General features: G+C 46.2%; 1 protein-coding gene across 1 annotated transcript in view; it reads left to right on the top strand.

Moving 5' to 3' along the window:
* Nucleotides 1-666: 666 nt before the first annotated feature.
* LOC141282056 (uncharacterized) overlaps nucleotides 667-21,560 on the top strand; it is a 32,439-nt gene continuing 11,545 nt past the window's right edge. Inside the window, exons 1-3 of the mRNA XM_073814447.1 lie at nucleotides 667-758; nucleotides 7,426-7,478; nucleotides 7,719-21,527. Of these exons, the coding sequence (XP_073670548.1) occupies nucleotides 730-758; nucleotides 7,426-7,478; nucleotides 7,719-21,527 (13,891 nt within the window). The 5' untranslated portion in view covers nucleotides 667-729. The remainder of the gene's footprint in view (nucleotides 759-7,425; nucleotides 7,479-7,718; nucleotides 21,528-21,560) is intronic.

Raw genomic sequence — 21,560 nt, 5'->3', positions numbered from 1 at the left:
TATATATATATATATATATTAAATTAATAAAAAAAAACTGTGTAGGAGGCACAGCAACCTCTTGACGCCGCCCCTTAACAAATGCTAGGAGTTGTTGACCTATTAAACAAATTGTGAAATGTTTTAAGCAACAAGGATTTGATGACTTACATACCCAATTATAAAAAAAATAAAAAAAAACATTTAGCATGATAAAGAAATTTACATTTATGCCTCCAACCCACTCTTTGTCCAGTATTTTAACAAAACTAAATATTTTCACAATTTACAGGAGACCGTCTTCTGACAGAGAGAAAAAGATCAAAAGCACAGATTTTCTCGCTCACCCCTAAAGAATATTATTTAAAACCACAGCTTATGTAATGTATGTTGAGCACAAAATCAAACTTTGGACTAAAAGACGGATGTCCGGTTAAATTAAATATTGTAACAAACATGTATCTGATTCTTAACAAATGGAGTACATTAGCTTATTAATAAGCATGTTTGGACCATAGACTGTAAAAGGTTTGGATATACACCCTGTATTGTTGACAGGGAAAAGAATATCACTGTGTCAGTCTGTTTCGGTATGCGCGCTATTGCCATCAGTGAGTAAATTGCCACACCTTAAAAACGTCAACGTTTAAAACATCCTCTACAGTTTTTTCTCGTCAGTTTGATTATTTAAAATCTAAGAGGACAAATCGAGGATAAGCTCTGCAAGGATAATTTTACCTCTTAGTGCGTATGGTTATGAATTTGAACAGCAATAAAGGGTAGGTTACTGACAACAAAAATAAATTACAATGATAAAATAGAAATTGTTTATCAGAAATTACTATAATCTTTAAGTTCAATATTATTGTTATTTATTATTTATTTTAGATCTTTCTGCATTTAACAATGTCTATATTTAAAACTTTTTTGTTTCACTGAGCCGATCATTGAAAACATTTTTTGATTCTTCTTTAGTCTTTTCCCCCATTGGGGACAATGTTTTATAATTTAGTTTAGGGTTAAACATTTAAGTTCATTAAACACAAGTAGGAAGAGATGTTCATCTGTCATTTTATTGTATGAATTCTCTACATTTTGTATTTTTACTTTATATTATATTATTTTTATTGTTATGTTGCCTAAATTTTTATTAAATGATTGACTGACTGATATATGATTCAACGAAAGAATAGCCTCTATTTGGAGAAAAATCATTATCACTTTTGACTCCTTTTCTGCGAAATGCATTTGAAAGTGCTGGATACGAAAATTCACACACAAGACAGCATCCCCTTTGCTTAAGAAGCTATACGTTATACAAAAGCAGATACAGATGGCTAAAGAAATCTGGAAGTATTTTGATTTTCCTTATGAGCACTTAGTTTGGCATCCATATTTTTTATTCAATCACCTTAACCCAGAATTAATATCAGTAATTATTAAACTGCCATAATTGGCGGATGTCTGGAAAGACTTTATTGATTGACTTTTATTAATGATGATGTGACTTGAAATATTCCTTGCAAAACAATAATTTTTTGTTAAATTCATCAGTTAATTTCATTGTTTAAAAACCCATTTTTTGTTGCTTGATTAGACCGAATTTAGGATAAATTCACATATTTCATAAAATATCACAAAACAGTGGCCTTCCTGTCGCCATCTGGTGGCCCACAGTTTGAGGACCACTGCGTTTAAGACCACTGCCACCTACCTCAAGTTTATAGCGATTCCGCAATCGCTGAACGCAGCGCAAAATCAAAAAAAGATCTCGTTTTTGTAATCCTGCATAATTTGTCATTGCATCGCAAAAAAAATCACAAAAATGAAACGATGTAATATTCTGTCATGAAACGGAAATTAAATGTTCTCCTTTTAAGCTTTGCACTTGAACGGGCACATACACATTATGCACACTTTAGGGAAAATATAGTTTGGATCCCTACTGGATCGCTGCATTGTGGTTTTCAAACAAGACTATGCAACCCATATGCCACCTTTCTCTCTCTCTCTCTCTCTCTCTCTCTCTCTCTCTCTCTCTCTCTCTCTCTCTCTCTCTCTCTCTCTCTCTCTCTCTCTCTCTCTCTCAAGCTGGTTTTAGCTGGTCTCCCAGCCTGGTCATAGCTGGTTTATCATGCTGGTTTAAGAGGGTTTTTTAGCTGGTTTTAGCTGGTCAGGCTGGTCTTAGCTGGTTTTAGCTGGTCAGGATGGGTGGTCTTAGCTGGTCAGGCTGATTTTAGCTGTTCAGGCTGGTTTAAGCTGGTTTAAGCTGGTAAGGCTGGTTTAAGCTTGTCAGGCTGATCTTAGCTGGTTTAAGATGGTCAGGCTTAGCTGGATTAAGCCGGTCAGGCTGATTTTTGCTGGTCAGGCTGGTTGTAGCTGGTTTAAACTGGTCAGGCTGATCTTAGTTGGTCAGGCTGGCTGGTCTTGTCTGGTTTAAGCTGGCCAGGCTGGTTTTATCTGCTTTAAGATGGTCAGGCTGGCTGGTTTTAGCTGTGTAACTCTGAATGGTTATTAAATGAATATAAACTTGTGTATCAGATTATTAAGATATTGTGTTTTTTGTAGTATGTTTCATTACTGATGACATTAAAATTGTTATTTATTATAGAAATGTGGTGTTTGTTTTATTTGTATTTTGTGTAGTGTACTTAAGTTGATTATATGTGGTCATACAACTATGGTGAATGTATTTCTTCAGACAATAATTTAATCTCATTTTAGTCAGGGCATGCTACAGATTCATGCTTTATATTATGCTATAATTTATTTGTGAAAACCAGTTTTATAATTTTGTTCATTTTGTCATTTAAGCTTGTCAGTAAGTGAAAAAATCAGGGCCCGGTTCCCCAAAACGTTCTTATCGCTAAGTAGTTCTTAACCTATTCCTTAACCTCTCTCTTAACTCTATGGCATGATTCCCAAAACGTTCGTACGCTAAGTATATCTTCTGTAAGTCACACTTTCGTAAGGTTGGTCTGGACCATTCGTAAGCTCTCTCTTAGCGTTGTTTGAGCGCAAAACGCTATCGTCGCAGTCTTTAGAAATCAGCGCAGCGCAGTACAAGTCAAACTATGGTATGCTGACAATGATTTTATGTTATGGACATTTTTAAGACTTGTAATAAAATATGTTTGCAATGGATACAGGACTATTTATGCAGTTGACTTTATTTGGTATCAGAACTAATGAATCAAAGACGGCGCCGGTGTTTGTTCCTCATTGAAGTCTGTTCCCTCTATGTTTATAGCGTTTTCATCACGTTACATTTATAATTTATTTAGAAAGATTAAAGATTTCAATTGGTTATACTAAAAAGCAAAAATATCATGTATTCTATTATACAATTCATTAAATATTTCATATGTGACAGTTTTATGTCTTTTAACATAGCCTGTCTTTTTCTTTTCTTTTCTTTTTTTCTCTACTGTTTGTTTTAAAACTGTTATGTTTCCAAACATAATAAATATATATTATACATATAATATGATTCATACTGTAAAAATAATTGACTTACAATCAAGAACAGTCAAGATACATTACATAAATGCACACATATACATCTCAGTAGCCATTAAAACTTTCAATGTATATAAATAATAAACGTATAATGTGATAAAAATGCTATAAAAACACTACACTAAAAGGAAACATAGGGGGAACAGACTTCCACACAACACCGGCCGCGTAACTGTTTAGTCCATGCAAATTTATTTATTCGTCAACCCTTAAACCTTTTGACATTTTGCCTGACGGGGCTAAATAAAAAAATCGCCTTCCAAGACAACTCATTATGGAGCTGCTAGATCTTCTCAGACCATATTCTCTACCTAGTTTGCTTTTTATTGAAAACATTAATGGTAAGCAATAGCCTACCGCATTAAACAGAAATACTGCAATCAATTCTGATTGTTAAGTAGCTTAACAGTCGTATAAAAGTGTATTACATATTTTTTAAAAGTCAAAACCCATGTCAAGAAGCGGCACAAGTGGCACAACGGGATAAGGAGGGTGAATAAAGAGCGAGGGATATCCGGTTCGTCTACCCGTATTACTGACAATTTTATCATTTAATTAATAGTCTATATTTTACGGATAACTTAAACTATGTTAAAATAAATGTGACTGGAATAATTTGAGTAATGTTCCATTTGTATATAACGTGTTGTCTTTCTTAACGTCGTAATGCACCTTCGCGTGAAGTGGAAAATCGATCCCTGAGTGATCGATTGCAAATAATTCAGCACCTTCACTTGGGACAGCGCCATTGTACGTCGTTCTTAAAGGCAGCGTGTTAAGAAGCTTCTTAAGAGACACTTCCGGGAACACACTTAGGAACATCAACAACTTTGGTAAGATATATCTTTTTGAGTCTTCTTAGCACGCTAAGAGTGAACGTTATCGGGGAACCGGGCCCTGATTAATTAGTAATTTGGTAAAATAGGCTGCATTTACACTTGGCATTAACATGCAACCTGTTTCCGGATGTTGTCCGCAATCCAGCCATTGTGTCTACATTCGCAGGTCAACTTATTTAAATATGGTGCGGGAAAGACCGATCTGGGCCCGGTTCCCCGATAACGTTCACTCTTAGCGTGCTAAGAAGACTCAAAAAAATATATCTTACCAAAGTTGTTGATGTTCCTAAGTGTGTTCCCCGAAGTGTCTCTTAGGAAGCTTCTTAACACGCTGCCTCTAAGTACGACGTACAATGGCGCTGTCCCAAGTAAAGGTGCTGAATTATTTGCGATCGATCATTCAGGGATCGATTTTCCACTTCACGCGAAGGTGCATTACGACGTTAAGAAAGACAACACGTTATATACAAATGGAACATTACTCAAATTATTCCAGTCACATTTATTTTAACATAGTTTAAGTTATCCGTAAAATATAAACTATTAATTAAATTATCAAATTGTCAGTAATACGGGTAGACGAACAGGGTATCCCTCGCTATTTATCCACCCTCCTTATCCCGTTGTGCCACTTGTGCCGCTTCTTGACATGGGTTTTGACTTAAAAAAAATATGTAATACACTTTTATACGAATGTTAAGGTACTTAACAATCAGAATTGATAGGCAAGCAGCTGCAGTATTTCTGTTTAATGCGGTATTGCTTACCATTAATGTTTTCAATAAAAAGCAACCTAGTTAGATAGAGAATATGGTCTGAGAAGATCTAGCAGCTCCATAATGAGTTGTCTTGGAAGGCGGTTTTTTTTATTTAGCCACGTCAATGTCAAAAGGTTTAAGGGTTGACGAATAAGAAAATTGGCATGGATTAAACAGTTACGCGGCCGGTGTTGTGTGGAAGTCTGATATGTTTCCCTTTAGTGTATAGTGTTTTTATAGCATTTTTATCACATGATACGTTTATTCTTTAGGCTATATACATTGAAAGTTTTAATGGCTACTGAGATGTATATGTGTGCATTTATGAAATGTATCTTGACTGTTCTTGATTGTAAGTCAATTATTTTTACAGTATGAATCATATTATATGTATAATATATATTTATTATGTTTGGAAACATAACAGTTTTAAAACAAACAGTAGAGAAAAGAAGAAAATGACAGGCTATATGTTAAAAGACATAAAACTGTCAAATATGAAATATTTAATAAATTGTATAATAGAATACATGATATTATTGCTTTTTAGTACAACCAATTGAAATCTTTAATCTTTCTAAATAAATTATAAAGTAACGTGATGAAAACGCTATAAACATAGAGGGAACAGACTTCAATGAGGAACAAACACCGGCGCCGTCTTTGATTCATTAGTTCTGATACCAAATAAAGTCAACTGCATAAATACAGGTAGTCCTTTATCCATTGCAAACATATTTTATTATAAGTCTTAAAAATGTCCATAACATAAAATCATTGTCAGCATACCATAGTTTGAATTGTACTGCGCTGCGCTGATTTCTAAAGACAGCGGCGATAGCGTTTTGCGCTCAAACAACGCTAAGAGAGAGCTTACGAATGGTCCAGACCAACCTTACGAAAGTGTGACTTACAGAAGATATACTTAGCGTACGAACGTTTTGGGAATCGTGCCATAGAGTTAAGAGAGAGGTTAAGGAATAGGTTAAGAACTACTTAGCGATAAGAACGTTTTGGGGAACCGGGCCCTGATCTGCTTGGACCAGCTAGGACCAGCCTGGGTTTAAATCGTTTTTTTTTTGTTTTTTTTTGCAGGGATGGTCTCTCGACATCAACATCATTACTACCAAGCTTTTGTCAGCTCTTTTAAACTTTATTAAACATATTTAAAATCACGTTCCCTGATAAGGAAATACTCTGTGTGGATGATTTTTTGTTGAAAATTGTGCCAATGTTGCGTTTTTTTTTAGATATTCATGCTTGATGATGATGTTTTAAGTTCCTGACAACGTTTGTAGTGCCATGTTACAACTTGTTAGCAACCACCCTTTTAAAAACATGATAAAACTTTAAAAATCCTGAGTGGGGTTATTAGGCAGACTGGTGTGTTTTATTTCATAGAGTTAAACGTGAAAATATCTTGGGTTTGTAACCCAGTATATAATTTAAGGCTTTAACCACAACCCCATTCATAAAACCCATTAACTTCAGGACGATAAAACCAGAAATAGTAAAATGCTAACTTGCTTTTGGGTTCTGCCTACAAAAATACATCATCGCTGCAGCACTATTTGCTGAAAGAGGAAATTGGTCAGTGATCACTAATGATAGATTTTTTTTATGAATGTTTTTATTAAACTTTTGTCCATTTTGTTATAACAAAAGAAACAGAGGAAAAAAAAGAAACACAGTTCAGGCAGACCTTAAATACACAGTTCTCACATCAACTGTCAATAAAATAAATAGGTTACAAGGGAAGATGTATCAATGTTCACAGGAATAGGCTTCTCTTTATGAGCTGTTACAGCAACTTTCAAGAAAGAAATAAACTATCATCCAAAGTGAGAGACACATAGTCCAAATAGGGTGTCCATATCCGTTTGAATACGTCTGTAGAAGGATGTAATATACATGTTAAAAATTCCATTGGTATGAGTTAATGATAGATTTATAATTATGTTCTCATTAGTATCCAACGTTTATAATACATCTTAAATTAATAAAAAGAGAATGGATTAAAACAAAAATGATCTTGCGAGCTGAAAGTTACCCACAGAATTCACACACACAATTATTAAAAAATTGTAACAATAAATATTGTCTCTGATGTTCATTTATAAGAAATTAGGTTCTCAACATATACCAGGGACCAGAAATTATTAAATGGGTATTTTTTTCCTTTTTTGTTTGCATCACATTTCCTGATTCCATCAAAAACACATAAGCCTAATAAAAGTTCTTTCCTTCATCAGCTGTAATAATTATACATCATGTTAATGAACTTCTGTATTCATGCAAAACCTAAAACCTTTTGTTTTATTTTATTTTAGCAGGTCCTTTATTTCTAAGTATGATGGCAAAAGAAAAACTTTCCTCACAATATGTAAGTGAACCTTTATGTACAATGCACTTGTATTTAAAGCATATGTATAATATGAAGTCAAAAAGTGATTAATTAATATACAATATAAGTTTAAGTGTAAAAATACGTCAAAAATACGTTGAAAGCTTGGCAGACTTACCTTTAAGAGCAGAATACAACTTGATGAAAAAAACTTACAATAAAAACATATAAATACTGTAATATAACAATATGTTTAAAATGTGGTATTTTTTCACATAGTTTGTTTATGGTGGACTTTGTGTGGAGGAACTAATGTACCCATAGAAATCGTTCTAACCTACACAACTGATGCTTCAACTACAACAACCAATGTTCCAACAACCACAATCCATGCCTCAACAACTACAACAGGTGCTCCAAGCACCACAACAGTTGCTCCAACGAGTACAACTGTTGCCCCAACAACTACAACCGATGCTCCAATCACCACAACGGTTGCTCCAACCACCACAACCGCTGCTCCAACGACCACAACCACTGCACCAACCACCACAACCATAGCTCCAACCACGACAACGGTTGCTTCAACCACCACAACCATTAGTCCAACCACCACAACGGTTGCTCAAACCACCACAACCGCTGCTCAAACCACCACAACCGCTGCTAAAACAACCACAACAACAGTTGCTCCAACCACCACAACAGTTGCTCCAACCACCACAACAGTTGCTCCAACCACCACAACAGTTGCTCCAACCACCACAACAGTTGCTCCAACCACGACAACAGTTGCTCCAATCACCACAACCGCTGCTCCAACCACCACAACCGCTGCTTCAACCACCACAACGGTTGCTCCAACCACCACAACGGTTGCTCCAACCACCACAACGGTTGCTCCAACGACCACAACAATTCCTCCAACCACCACAACAGCTGCTCCAACCACCACAACCGTTCCTCCAACAACTACAACTGTTGCTCCAACCACCACAAGCGTTGCTCCAACCACCACAAGCGTTGCTCCAACCACCACAACCGCTGCTCCAACCACCACAACCACTGCTTCAACCACCACAACAATTGCTCCAACCACCACAACAGTTGCTCCAACCACCACAACGGTTCCTTCAACCACCACAACGGTAGCTCCAACCACCCCAACGGTTCCTCCAAGCACTACAACGGTTGCTCCAACCACCACAACGGTTGCTCCAACCACCACAACGGTTGCTCCAACCACCACAACTGTTGGTCCAACTACCACAACAGTTGCTCCAACCACCACAACCGTTGCTCCAACCACTACAACGGTTGCTCCAACCACCACAACAGTTGCTCCAACCACCACAACTGTTGGTCCAACCACCACAACAGTTGCTCCAACCACCACAACAGTTGCTCCAACCACCACAACAGTTGCTCCAACCACCACAACCGTTGCTCCAACCACCACAACGGTTGCTCCAACAACCACAACGGTTGCTCAAACCAGCACAACCACTGCTCCAACCTCCACAACCACTGCTCCAACCACCACAACCGCTGCTCCAACCACCACAACAGTTGCTCCAACCACCACAACGGTTCCTCCAACCACCACAACGGTAGCTCCAACCACCACAACCGTTCCTCCAACCACTACAACAGTTGTTCCAACCACGACAACCTTTGCTCCAACCACCACAACCGTTGCTCCAACCACCACAACCGTTGCTCCAACCACCACAACCGCTGCTCCAACTACAACAACCGCTGCTCCAACCACCACAACCGCTGCTCCAACCACCACGACCGTTGCTCCAACCACCACAACGGTTGCTCCAACCACCACAACCGTTGCTCCAACCACCACAACGGTTGCTCCAACCACCACAACGGTTGCTCAAACCAGCACAACCGCTGCTCCAACCTCCACAACCGCTGTTCCAACCACCACAACCGCTGCTCCAACCACCACAACAGTTGCTCCAACCACCACAACAGTTGCTCCAACCACCACAACGGTTCCTCCAACCACCACAACGGTAGCTCCAACCACCACAACGGTTCCTCCAACCACCACAACAGTTGTTCCAACCACCACAACTGTTGCTCCAACCACCACAACCGTTGCTCCAACCACCACAACCGTTGCTCCAACCACCACAACGGTTGCTCAAACCACCACAACGGTTCCTCCAACCACTACAACAGTTGCTCCAACCACCACAAGCGTTGCTCCAACCACCACAACCGCTGCTCCAACCACCACAACCGCTGCTCCAACCACCACAACCACTGCTCCAACATCCACAACAGTTGCTCCAACCACCACAACAGTTGCTCCAACCACCACAATGGTTCCTTCAACTACCACAACGGTAGCTCCAACCACCACAACGGTTGCTCAAACCAGCACAACCGCTGCTCCAACCTCCACAACCACTGCTCCAACCACCACAACCGCTGCTCCAACCACCACAACAGTTGCTCCAACCACCACAACGGTTCCTCCAACCACCACAACGGTAGCTCCAACCACCACAACGGTTCCTCCAACCACCACAACAGTTGTTCCAACCACCACAACTGTTGCTCCAACCACCACAACCGTTGCTCCAACCACCACAACGGTTGCTCCAACCACCACAACGGTTGCTCAAACCACCACAACGGTTCCTCCAACCACTACAACAGTTGCTCCAACCACCACAAGCGTTGCTCCAACCACCACAACCGCTGCTCCAACCACCACAACCGCTGCTCCAACCACCACAACCACTACTCCAACATCCACAACAGTTGCTCCAACCACCACAACAGTTGCTCCAACCACCACAATGGTTCCTTCAACTACCACAACGGTAGCTCCAACCACCACAACGGTTCCTTCAACTACCACAACGGTAGCTCCAACCACCACAACGGTTCCTCCAACCACCACAACGGTTGCTCCAACCACCACAACCGTTGCTCCAACCACCACAACCGTTGGTCCAACCACCACAACCGTTGGTCCAACCACCACAACCGCTGCTCCAACCACCACAACCACTGCTCCAACCACCACAACCGCTGCTCCAACCACCACAACAGTTGCTCCAACCACCACAACGATTCCTTCAACTACCACAACGTTAGCTCCAAAAACCACAACGGTTCCTCCAACCACCACAACGGTTGCTCCAACCACCACAACAGCTGCTCCAACCACCACAACGGTTGCTCAAACCACCACAACAGTTGTTCCAACCACCACAACGGTTGCTCCAACCACCACAACCATTGCTCCAACCACCACAACCGTTGGTCCAACCACCACAACAGATGCTCCAACCACCACAACCGCTGCTCCAACCACAACAACCGCTGCTCCAACCACCACAACTGCTGCTCCAACCACCACAACAGTTGCTCCAACCACCACAACAGTTGCTCCAACCACCACAACGATTCCTTCAACTACCACAACGTTAGCTCCAACCACCACAACGGTTCTTCCAACCACAACAATGGTTGCTCCAACCACCACAACAGTTGCTCCAACCACCACAACAGCTGCTCCAACCACCACAACAGTTGCTCCAACCACGACAACCGTTGCTCCAACCACCACAACGGTTGCTCCAACCACCACAACGGTTCCTCCAACCACCACAACCGCTGCTCCAACCACCACAACCGCTGCTCCAACCACCACAACCACTGCTCCAACCACCACAACAGTTGCTCCAACCACCACAACAGTTGCTACAACCACCACAACGGTTCCTTCAACTACCACAACCGCTGCTCCAACCACCACAACGGTTGCTCCAACCACCACAACAGTTGCTCCAACCACCACAACAGTTGCTCCAACCACCACAACGATTCCTCCAACCACCACAACGGTAGATCCAACAACCACAACGGTTCCTCAAACCACTACAACGGTTGCTCCGACCACCACAACAGTTGCTCCAACCACTACAACCGCTGCTCCAACCACCACAACCGCTGCTCCAACCACCACAACCGTTGCTCCAACCACAACAACTGCTGCTCCAACCACCACAACGGTTGCCCCAACCACCACAACGGTTGCTCCAACCACCACAACCGCTGCTCCAACCACCACAACTGCTGCTCCAACCACCACAACGGTTGCACCAACCACTACAACCGCTGCGCCGACCACCAAAACGGTTGCACCAACCACCACAACAGTTGCTCCAACCACCACAACGGTTGCTCCAAGCACCACAACGGTTCCTCCAACCACTACAACAGTTGGTCCAACCACCACAAGCATTGCTCCAACCACCACAACCGCTGCTCCAACCACCACAACCGCTGCTTCAACCACCACAACCGCTGCTCCAACCACCACAACCACTGCTCCAACCACCACAACAGTTGCTCCAACCACCACAACAGTTGCTCCAACCACCACAACCGCTGCTCCAACCACCACAACGGTTGCTCCAACCACCACAACGGTTGCTCCAACCACCACAACCACTGCTCCAACCACCACAACGGTTGCACCAACCACCACAACTGCTGCTCCAACCACCACAACCGCTGCTCCAACCACCACAACCGTTGCTCGGACCACCACAACAGTTGCTCCAACCACCACAACAATTCCTCCAACCACCACAACCGTTGCTCCAACCACCACAACGGTAGATCCAACCACCACAACGGTTCCTCCAACCACCACAACAGTTGCTCCAACCACCACAACAGTTGCTCCAACCACCACAACCGCTGCTCCAACCACCACAACCGCTGCTCTAACCACCACAACCGCTGCTCCAACCACCACAACCACTGCTCCAACCACCACAACAGTTGCTCCAACCACCACAACGGTTCCTTCAACTACCACAACGGTAGCTCCAACCACCACAACGGTTCCTCCAACCACCACAACGGTTGCTCCAACCACCACAACCGTTGGTCCAACCACCACAACAGCTGCTCCAACCACCACAACCGCTGCTCCAACCACCACAACCGCTGTTCCAACCACCACAACGATTCCTTCAACTACCACAACGTTAGCTCCAACAACCACAACGGTTCCTCCAACCACCACAACGGTTGCTCCAACCACCACAACAGCTGCTCCAACCGCCACAACGGTTGCTCCAACCACCACAACAGTTGCTCCAACCACCACAACCGTTGCTCCAACCACCACAACCGTTGGTCCAACCACCACAACCGCTGCTCCATCCACAACAACCGCTGCTCCAACCACCACAACCGCTGCTCCAACCACCACAACAGTTGCTCCAACCACCACAACGATTCCTTCAACTACCACAACGTTAGCTCCAACAACCACAACGGTTCTTCCAACCATCACAACGGTTGCTCCAACCACCACAACAGTTCCTCCAACCACCACAACGGTTGCTCCAACCACCACAACAGTTGTTCCAACCACCACAACAGTTGATGCAACCACCACAACAGCTGCTCCAACCACCACAACCGCTGGTCCAACCAACACAACCGCTGCTCCAACCACCACAACAGTTGCTCCAACCACCACAACAGTTGCTCCAACCACCACAACGATTCCTTCAACTACCACAACGTTAGCTCCAACAACCACAACGGTTCCTCCAACCACCACAATAGTTGCTCCAACCACCACAACAGCTGCTCCAACCACCACAACCGCTGCTCCAACCACCACAAACGCTGTTCAAACCACCACAACAGTTGCTCCAACCACCACAACAGTTGCTCCAACCACCACAACGATTCCTCCAACCACCACAACGGTAGATCCAACAACCACAACAGTTTCTCAAACCACTACAACGGTTGCTCCAACCACCACAACAGTTGCTCCAACCACTACAACCGCTGCTCCAACCACCACAACCGCTGCTCCAACCACGACAACCATTGCTCCAACAACCACAACAGTTGCTCCAACCACCACAACGGTTCCTCCGACCACAAGAACCGCTGCTCCAACCACCACAACAGTAGCTCCAACCACCACAACGGTTCCTCCAACCACCACAACGGTTCCTCCAACCACCACAACGGTTGCTCCAACCACCACAACAGTTCCTCCAACCACCACAACAGTTGATCCAACCACCACAACGGCTGCTCCAACCACCACAACCGCTGCTCCAACCACTACAACCGCTGCTCCAACCACCACAACCGCTGCTCCAACCACCACAACCGCTGCTCCAACCACCACAACAGTTGCTCCAACCACCAAAACAGTTGCTCCAACCACCACAACGATTCCTTCAACTACCACAATGTTAGCTCCATCAACCACAACGGTTCCTCCAACCACCACAACAGTTGCTCCAACCACCACAACAGCTGCTCCAACCACCACAACCGCTGTTCCAACCACCACAACCGCTGCTCCAACCACCACAACAGTTGCTCCAACCACCACAACAGTTGCTCCAACCACCACAACGATTCCTCCAACCACCACAACGGTAGATCCAACAACCACAACGGTTCCTCAAACCACTACAACGGTTGCTCCAACCACCACAACAGTTGCTTCAACCACTGCAACCGCTGCTCCAACCACCACAACCGCTGCTCCAACCACGACAACCGTTGCTCCAACAACCACAACGGTTGCTCCAACCACCACAACGGTTCCTCCGACCACAACAACCGCTGTTCCAACCACCACAACGGTTGCTCCAACCACCACAATGGTTGCTCCAACCACCACAACCGCTGCTCCAACCACCACAACTGCTGCTCCAACCACCACAACAGTTGCTCCAACCACCACAACGATTCCTCCAACCACCACAACGGTAGATCCAACAACCACAACGGTTCCTCAAACCACTACAACGGTTGCTCCAACCACCACAACAGTTGCTTCAACCACTGCAACCGCTGCTCCAACCACCACAACCGCTGCTCCAACCACGACAACCGTTGCTCCAACAACCACAACGGTTGCTCCAACCACCACAACGGTTCCTCCGACCACAACAACCGCTGTTCCAACCACCACAACGGTTGCTCCAACCACCACAATGGTTGCTCCAACCACCACAACCGCTGCTCCAACCACCATAACTGCTGCTCCAACCACCACAACGGTTGCACCAACCACCACAACCGCTGCTCCAACTACCACAACCACTGCTCCAACCACGACAACCGTTGCTCCAACCACCACAACAGTTTCTCCAACCACCACAACAATTCCTCTAACCACCACAACGGTAGATACAACCACCACAACGGTAGATCCAACCACCACAACGGTTCCTCCAACCACTACAACGGTTGCTCCAACCACCACAACAGTTGCTCCAACCACCACAACCGCTGCTCCAACCACCACAACCGCTGCTCCAACCACCACAACGGTAGATCCAACCACCACAACGGTTCCTCCAACCACTACAACGGTTGCTCCAACCACCACAACAGTTGCTCCAACCACCACAACCGCTGCTCCAACCACCACAACCGCTGCTCCAACCACCACAACCGTTGCTCCAACCACCACAACGGTTGCTCCAACCACAACAACGGTTGCTCCAACCACCACAACGGTTGCTCCAACCACCACAACGGTTGCTCCAACCACCACAACGGTTGCTCCAACCACCACAACCGCTGCTCCAACCACCACAACGGTTGCACCAACCACCACAACTGCTGCTCCAACCACCACAACCGCTGCTCCAACCACCACAACCCCTGCTCCAACCACCACAACGGTCGCTCCAACCACCACAATCATTGTTCCAACCACCACAACCATTGTTCCAACCACCACAACAGTTGCTCCAACCACCACAACAGTTGCTCCAACCACCACAACAGTTGCTCCAACCACCACAACGGTTGCTCAAACCACCACAACGGATCCTCCAACCATTACAACAGTTGGTCCAACCACGACAAGCATTGCTCCAACCACCACAAACGCTACTCCAACCACCACAACCGCTGCTTCAACCACCACAACGATTCCTCCAACCACCACAACGGTAGATCCAACCAACATAAAGGTTCCTCCAGCCACTACAACCTCTGCTCCAACCACTACAACCGCTGCTGCAACCACCACAACCGTTGCTCCAACCACCACAACGGTTGTTCCAACCACCACAACCGCTGCTCCAACCGCCACAACGGTCACTCCAACCACCACAACCATTGTTCCAACCACCACAACAGTAGCTCCAACCACCACAACAGTTCCTCCAACCACCACAACAGCTGCTCCAACCACCAAAACCGCTGCTCTAACCACCACAACCGCTGCTTCAACCACCACAACCGCTGCTCCAACCACCACAACCACTGCTCCAACCACCACAACAGTTGCTCCAACCACCACAACAGTTGCTCCAACCACCACAATGGTTCCTTCAACTACCACAACGGTAGCTCCAACCACCACAACGGTTCCTCCAACCACCACAATGGTTGCTCCAACCACCACAACAGTTGCTCCAACCACCACAACCGTTGGTCCAACCACCACAACAGCTGCTCCAACCACCACAACAGTTGCTCCAACCACCACAACCGCTGCTCCAACCACTACAACAGTTGCTCCAACCACCACAACGATTCCTCCAACCACCACAACGGTTGCTCCAACCACCACAACAGTTGCTCCAACCACCACAACTGTTGGTCCAACCACCACAACCGCTGCTCCAACCACTACAACCGCTGCTCCAACCACCACAACCGCTGCTCCAACCACCACAACGGTCACTCCAACCTCCACAACCATTGTTCCAACCACCACAACCGCTGCTCCAACCACTACAACCGCTGCTCCAACCACCACAACGATTGCTCCAACCACCACAACAGTTGCTCCAACCACCACAACGGTTCCTTCAACCACCACAACGGTAGCTCCAACCACCACAACGGTTCCTCCAACCACCACAACGGTTGCTCCAACCACCACAACGGTTGCTCCAACCACCACAACGGTTGCTCCAACCACCACAACCGTTGCTCCAACCACCACAACTGCTGCTCCAACCACCACAACGGTTGCACCAACCACCACAACTGCTGCTCCAACCACCACGACCGCTGCTCCAACCACCACAACCCCTGCTCCAACCACCACAACGGTCGCTCCAACCACCACAACCATTGTTCCAACCACCACAACCATTGTTCCAACCACCACAACAGTTGCTCCAACCACCACAACAGTTGCTCCAACCACCACAACAGTTGCTCCAACCACCACAACGGTTGCTCAAACCACCACAACGGATCCTCCAACCATTACAACAGTTGGTCCAACCACGACAAGCATTGCTCCAACCACCACAAACGCTACTCCAACCACCACAACCGCTGCTTCAACCACCACAACGATTCCTCCAACCACCACAACGGTAGATCCAACCAACATAAAGGTTCCTCCAGCCACTACAACCTCTGCTCCAACCACTACAACCGCTGCTGCAACCACCACAACCGTTGCTCCAACCACCACAACGGTTGTTCCAACCACCACAACCGCTGCTCCAACCACCACAACGGTCACTCCAACCACCACAACCATTGTTCCAACCACCACAACCTCTGCTTCAACCACCACAACCGCTGCTCCAACCACCACAACCGCTGCTCAAACCACCACAACAGTTGCTCTAACCACCACAACAGTTGCTCCAACCACCACAACGGTTCCTCCAACCACCACAACGGTTGCTCCAACCACCACAACAGCTGCTCCAACCACCACAACCGCTGCTCCAACCACCACAACCGCTGCTTCAACCACCACAACCGCTGCTCCAACCACCACAACCACTGCTCCAACCACCACAACAGTTGCTCCAACCACCACAACAGTTGCTCCAACCACCACAATGGTTCCTTCAACTACCACAACGGTAGCTCCAACCACCACAACGGTAGCTCCAACCACCACAACGGTTCCTCCAACCACCACAATGGTTGCTCCAACCACCACAACAGTTGCTCCAACCACCACAACTGTTGGTCCAACCACCACAACCGCTGCTCCAACCACTACAACCGCTGATCCAACCACCACAACCGCTGCTCCAACCACCACAACGGTCACTCCAACCTCCACAACCATTGTTCCAACCACCACAACCGCTGCTCCAACCACTATAACCGCTGCTCCAACCACCACAACAATTGCTCCAACCACCACAACAGTTGCTCCAACCACCACAACAGTTCCTTCAACCACCACAACGGTTCCTCCAACCACCACAACGGTAGCTCCAACCACCACAACGGTTCCTCCAACCACCACAACGGTTCCTCCAACCACCACAACGGTTGCTCCAACCACCACAACGGTTGCTCCAACCACCACAACGGTTGCTCCAACCACCACAACGGTTGCTCCAACCACCACAACCGCTGCTCCAACCACCACAACCGCTGCTTCAACCACCACAACCGCTGCTTCAACCACCACAACCGCTGCTTCAACCACCAGAACCGCTGCTCCAACCACCACAACCGCTGCTCAAACCACCACAACAGTTGCTCTAACCACCACAACAGTTGCTCCAACCACCACAACGGTTCCTCCAACCACCACAACGGTTGCTCAAACCAGCACAACCGTTGCTCCAACCACCGCAACGGTTGTTCCAACCACCACAACCGTTTCTCCAACCACCACAACCGTTGCTCCAACCACCACAACGGTTGCTCCAACCACCACAACGGTTCCTCCAACCACCACAACGGTTGCTCCAACAACCACAACAGTTTCTCCAACCACCACAACAGTTGGTCCAACCACCACAACCGTGGGTCCAACCACCACAACCGTTGGTCCATCCACCACAACCGCTGCTCCAACCACTACAACCGCTGCTCCAACCACCACAACCGCTGCTCCAACCACCACAACGGTTCCTCCAACCACCACAACGGTTGCTCCAACCACCACAACCGTTGCTCCAACCACCGCAACCGTTTCTCCAACCACCACAACCGTTTCTCCAACCACCACAACCGTTGCTCCAACCACCACAACGGTTGCTCCAACCACCACAACCGTTGAATCAACCACCACAACCATTGCTCCCACCACCACAACCGTTGATCCAACCACCACAACCGTTGCTCCAACCACCACAACCATTCCTCCAACCACCACAACCGGTTCTCCAACCACCACAACCTTTGCTCCAACCACCACAACTGATACCCCAACAACCAGAACAGTTGCTCCAACAACAAGCGATGCTACAAAAACCTCAACCAATACCCCAATAACTACAAAAGTTACTTTAACCACCACAACAGTTGCTCCAACCACCTCAACTGATGCCCCAACAACCACAACCATTGCTCCAACCACCACAACCATTCCTCCAACCACCACAACCGGTTCTTCAACCACCACAACCTTTGCTCCAACCACCACAACTGATACCCCAACAACCAGAACAGTTGCTCCAACAACAAGCGATGCTACAAAAACCTCAACCAATACCCCAATAACTACAAAAGTTACTTCAACCACCACATCCGGTGCTCCAACCACCACAACCTTTGCTCAAACCACCACAACTGATACCCCAACAACTAGAACAGTTGCTACAACAACAGCCGATGCTACAAAAACCTCAACCACTACCCCAACAACTACAAAAGTTACTTTAACCACCACAACAGTTGCTCCAACCACCACAACCATTGCTCCAACCAGCAAAATTGTGGCTCCAACAACCACAACTGGAGCTCCAACCACCACAACTGGTGCTCCAACCACCACAACCTTTGCTCCAACCACCACAACTGATACCCCAACAACCGGAACAGTTGCTCCAACAACAACCGATGCTACACAATTCTCAACCAATGCTCCAACAACTACAAAAGTTACTTTAACCACCACAACAGTTGCTCCAACCACAACAACCATTGCTCCAACCACCACAACCATTCCTCCAACCACAACAACTGATACCCCAACAACCAGAACAGTTGCTCCAACAACAACCGATGCTACAAAAACCTCAACCAATACCCCAACTACTTCAACAGTTACTTTAACTGTTGCTCCAACAACCACAACCATTGCTCCAACCACCACAACCGATGCTCCACCCACCACAAATGTTGCTCCAACTACCACAACAGTTACTTCATCCACCACATCCAGTGCTCCAACCACCACAACCTTTGCTCCAACCACCACAACTGATACGCCAACAACCAGAACAGTTGCTCCAACAACAACCGATGCTACAAAAACCTCAACCACTACTCCAACAACTACAAAAGTTACTTCTACCACCACAACTGGAGCTCCAACCACCACAACCGGTGCTCCAACTACCACAACCGGTGCTCCAACCACCACAATCTTTGCTCCAACCACCACAACTGATACCCCAACAACCAGAACAGTTGCTCCAACAACAACCGATGCTACACAATCCTCAACCAATACCCCAACAACTACAAAAGTTACTTTAACCACCACAACAGTTGCTCCAACCACAACAACCATTGCTCCAACAACCACAACCATTCCTCCAACCACCACAACCGGTTCTCCAACCACCACAACCTTTGCTCCAACCATCACAACTAATACCCCAACAACCAGAACAGTTGCTCCAACAACAACTGATGCTACACAATCCTCAACTAATACCCCAACAACTACAAAAGTTACTTTAACCACCACAACAGTTGCTCCAACAACCACAACCATTGCTCCAACCACCACAACCGATGCTCCACCCACCACAAATGTTGCTCCAACCACCACAACAGTTACTTCAACCACCACATCCAGTGCTCCATTCACCACAACCTTTGCTCCAACCACCACAACTGATACCCCAACAACCAGAATCACTGCTCCAACAACAACCGATGCAACAAAAACCACTACCCCAACAACTACAAAAGTTACTTTAACCACCACAACAGTTGCTCCAACCACCACAACCATTGCTCCAACCACCACAACCATTGCTCCAACCACCACAATTGTTGCTCCAACCACCACAACAGTTACTTCAACCACCACAACAGTTGCTCCAACCACCACAATTGATGCTCAAACAACCACAACCGTTGCTCCAACCACCACAACTGATACCCCAACAACCACAACCGTTGCAACATCAACAACAACCAATGCTACAAAAACCTCAACCAATACCCCAACAACTACAAAAGTTACTTTATCCACCACAACAGTTGCTCCAACCACGACAACCATTGCTCCAACCACCACAACAGTTATTTCAACCACCACAACCGGAATTCCAACCACCACAACCTTTGCTCCAACCACCACAACTGATACCCCAACATCCAGAACAGTTGCTCCCACAACCGATGCTACAAAAACCTCAACCAATACCCCAACAACTAAAAATGTTACTTTAACCACCACAACAGTTGCTCCAACTACCACAACAGTTACTTCAACCACCACAACAGTTGTTCCAACCACCACAACTGATGCTCCACCCACCACAATTGTTGCTCCAACCACCACAACAGTTACTGCAACCACCACAACAGTTGCTCCAACCACCACAACCTTTGCTCCAACCACCACAACTGATACCCCAACAACCAGAACCATTGCTCCAACAACAACTGATTCTACAAAAACCTCAACCATTACACCAACAACTACAAAAGTTACTTTATCCACCACAACAGTGGCTCCAACCACAACAACCGTTGCTCCAACCACCACAATTGTTGCTCCAACCACCACAACAGTTACTTTAACCACCACAACCGGAGCTCCAACCACACCAAGCTTTGCTTCAACCATAACAACTGATACCCCAACAACCAGAACAGTTGCTCCAACAACCGATGCTACAAAAACCTCAACCAATACCCCAACAACTACAAAAGTTACTTTAACCACCACAACACTTGCTCCAACCACCACAAAAGTTACTCCAACCACCACAACAGTTACTTCAACCACCACAACAGTTGTTCCAACCACCACAACTGATGCTCCACCCACAACAACTGTTGCTCCAACCACCACAATAGTTACTGCAACCACCACAACAGGTGCTCCGACCACCACAACCTTTGCTCCAACCACCACAATTGTTGCTCCAACCACCACAATTGTTGCTCCAA

The sequence above is a fragment of the Paramisgurnus dabryanus genome, chromosome 4 (genome assembly GCF_030506205.2).
Source record: "Paramisgurnus dabryanus chromosome 4, PD_genome_1.1, whole genome shotgun sequence".
NCBI classification, from domain to species: Eukaryota; Metazoa; Chordata; class Actinopteri; order Cypriniformes; family Cobitidae; genus Paramisgurnus; species Paramisgurnus dabryanus.
This window is presented reverse-complemented; position numbering and strand designations above follow the sequence as displayed.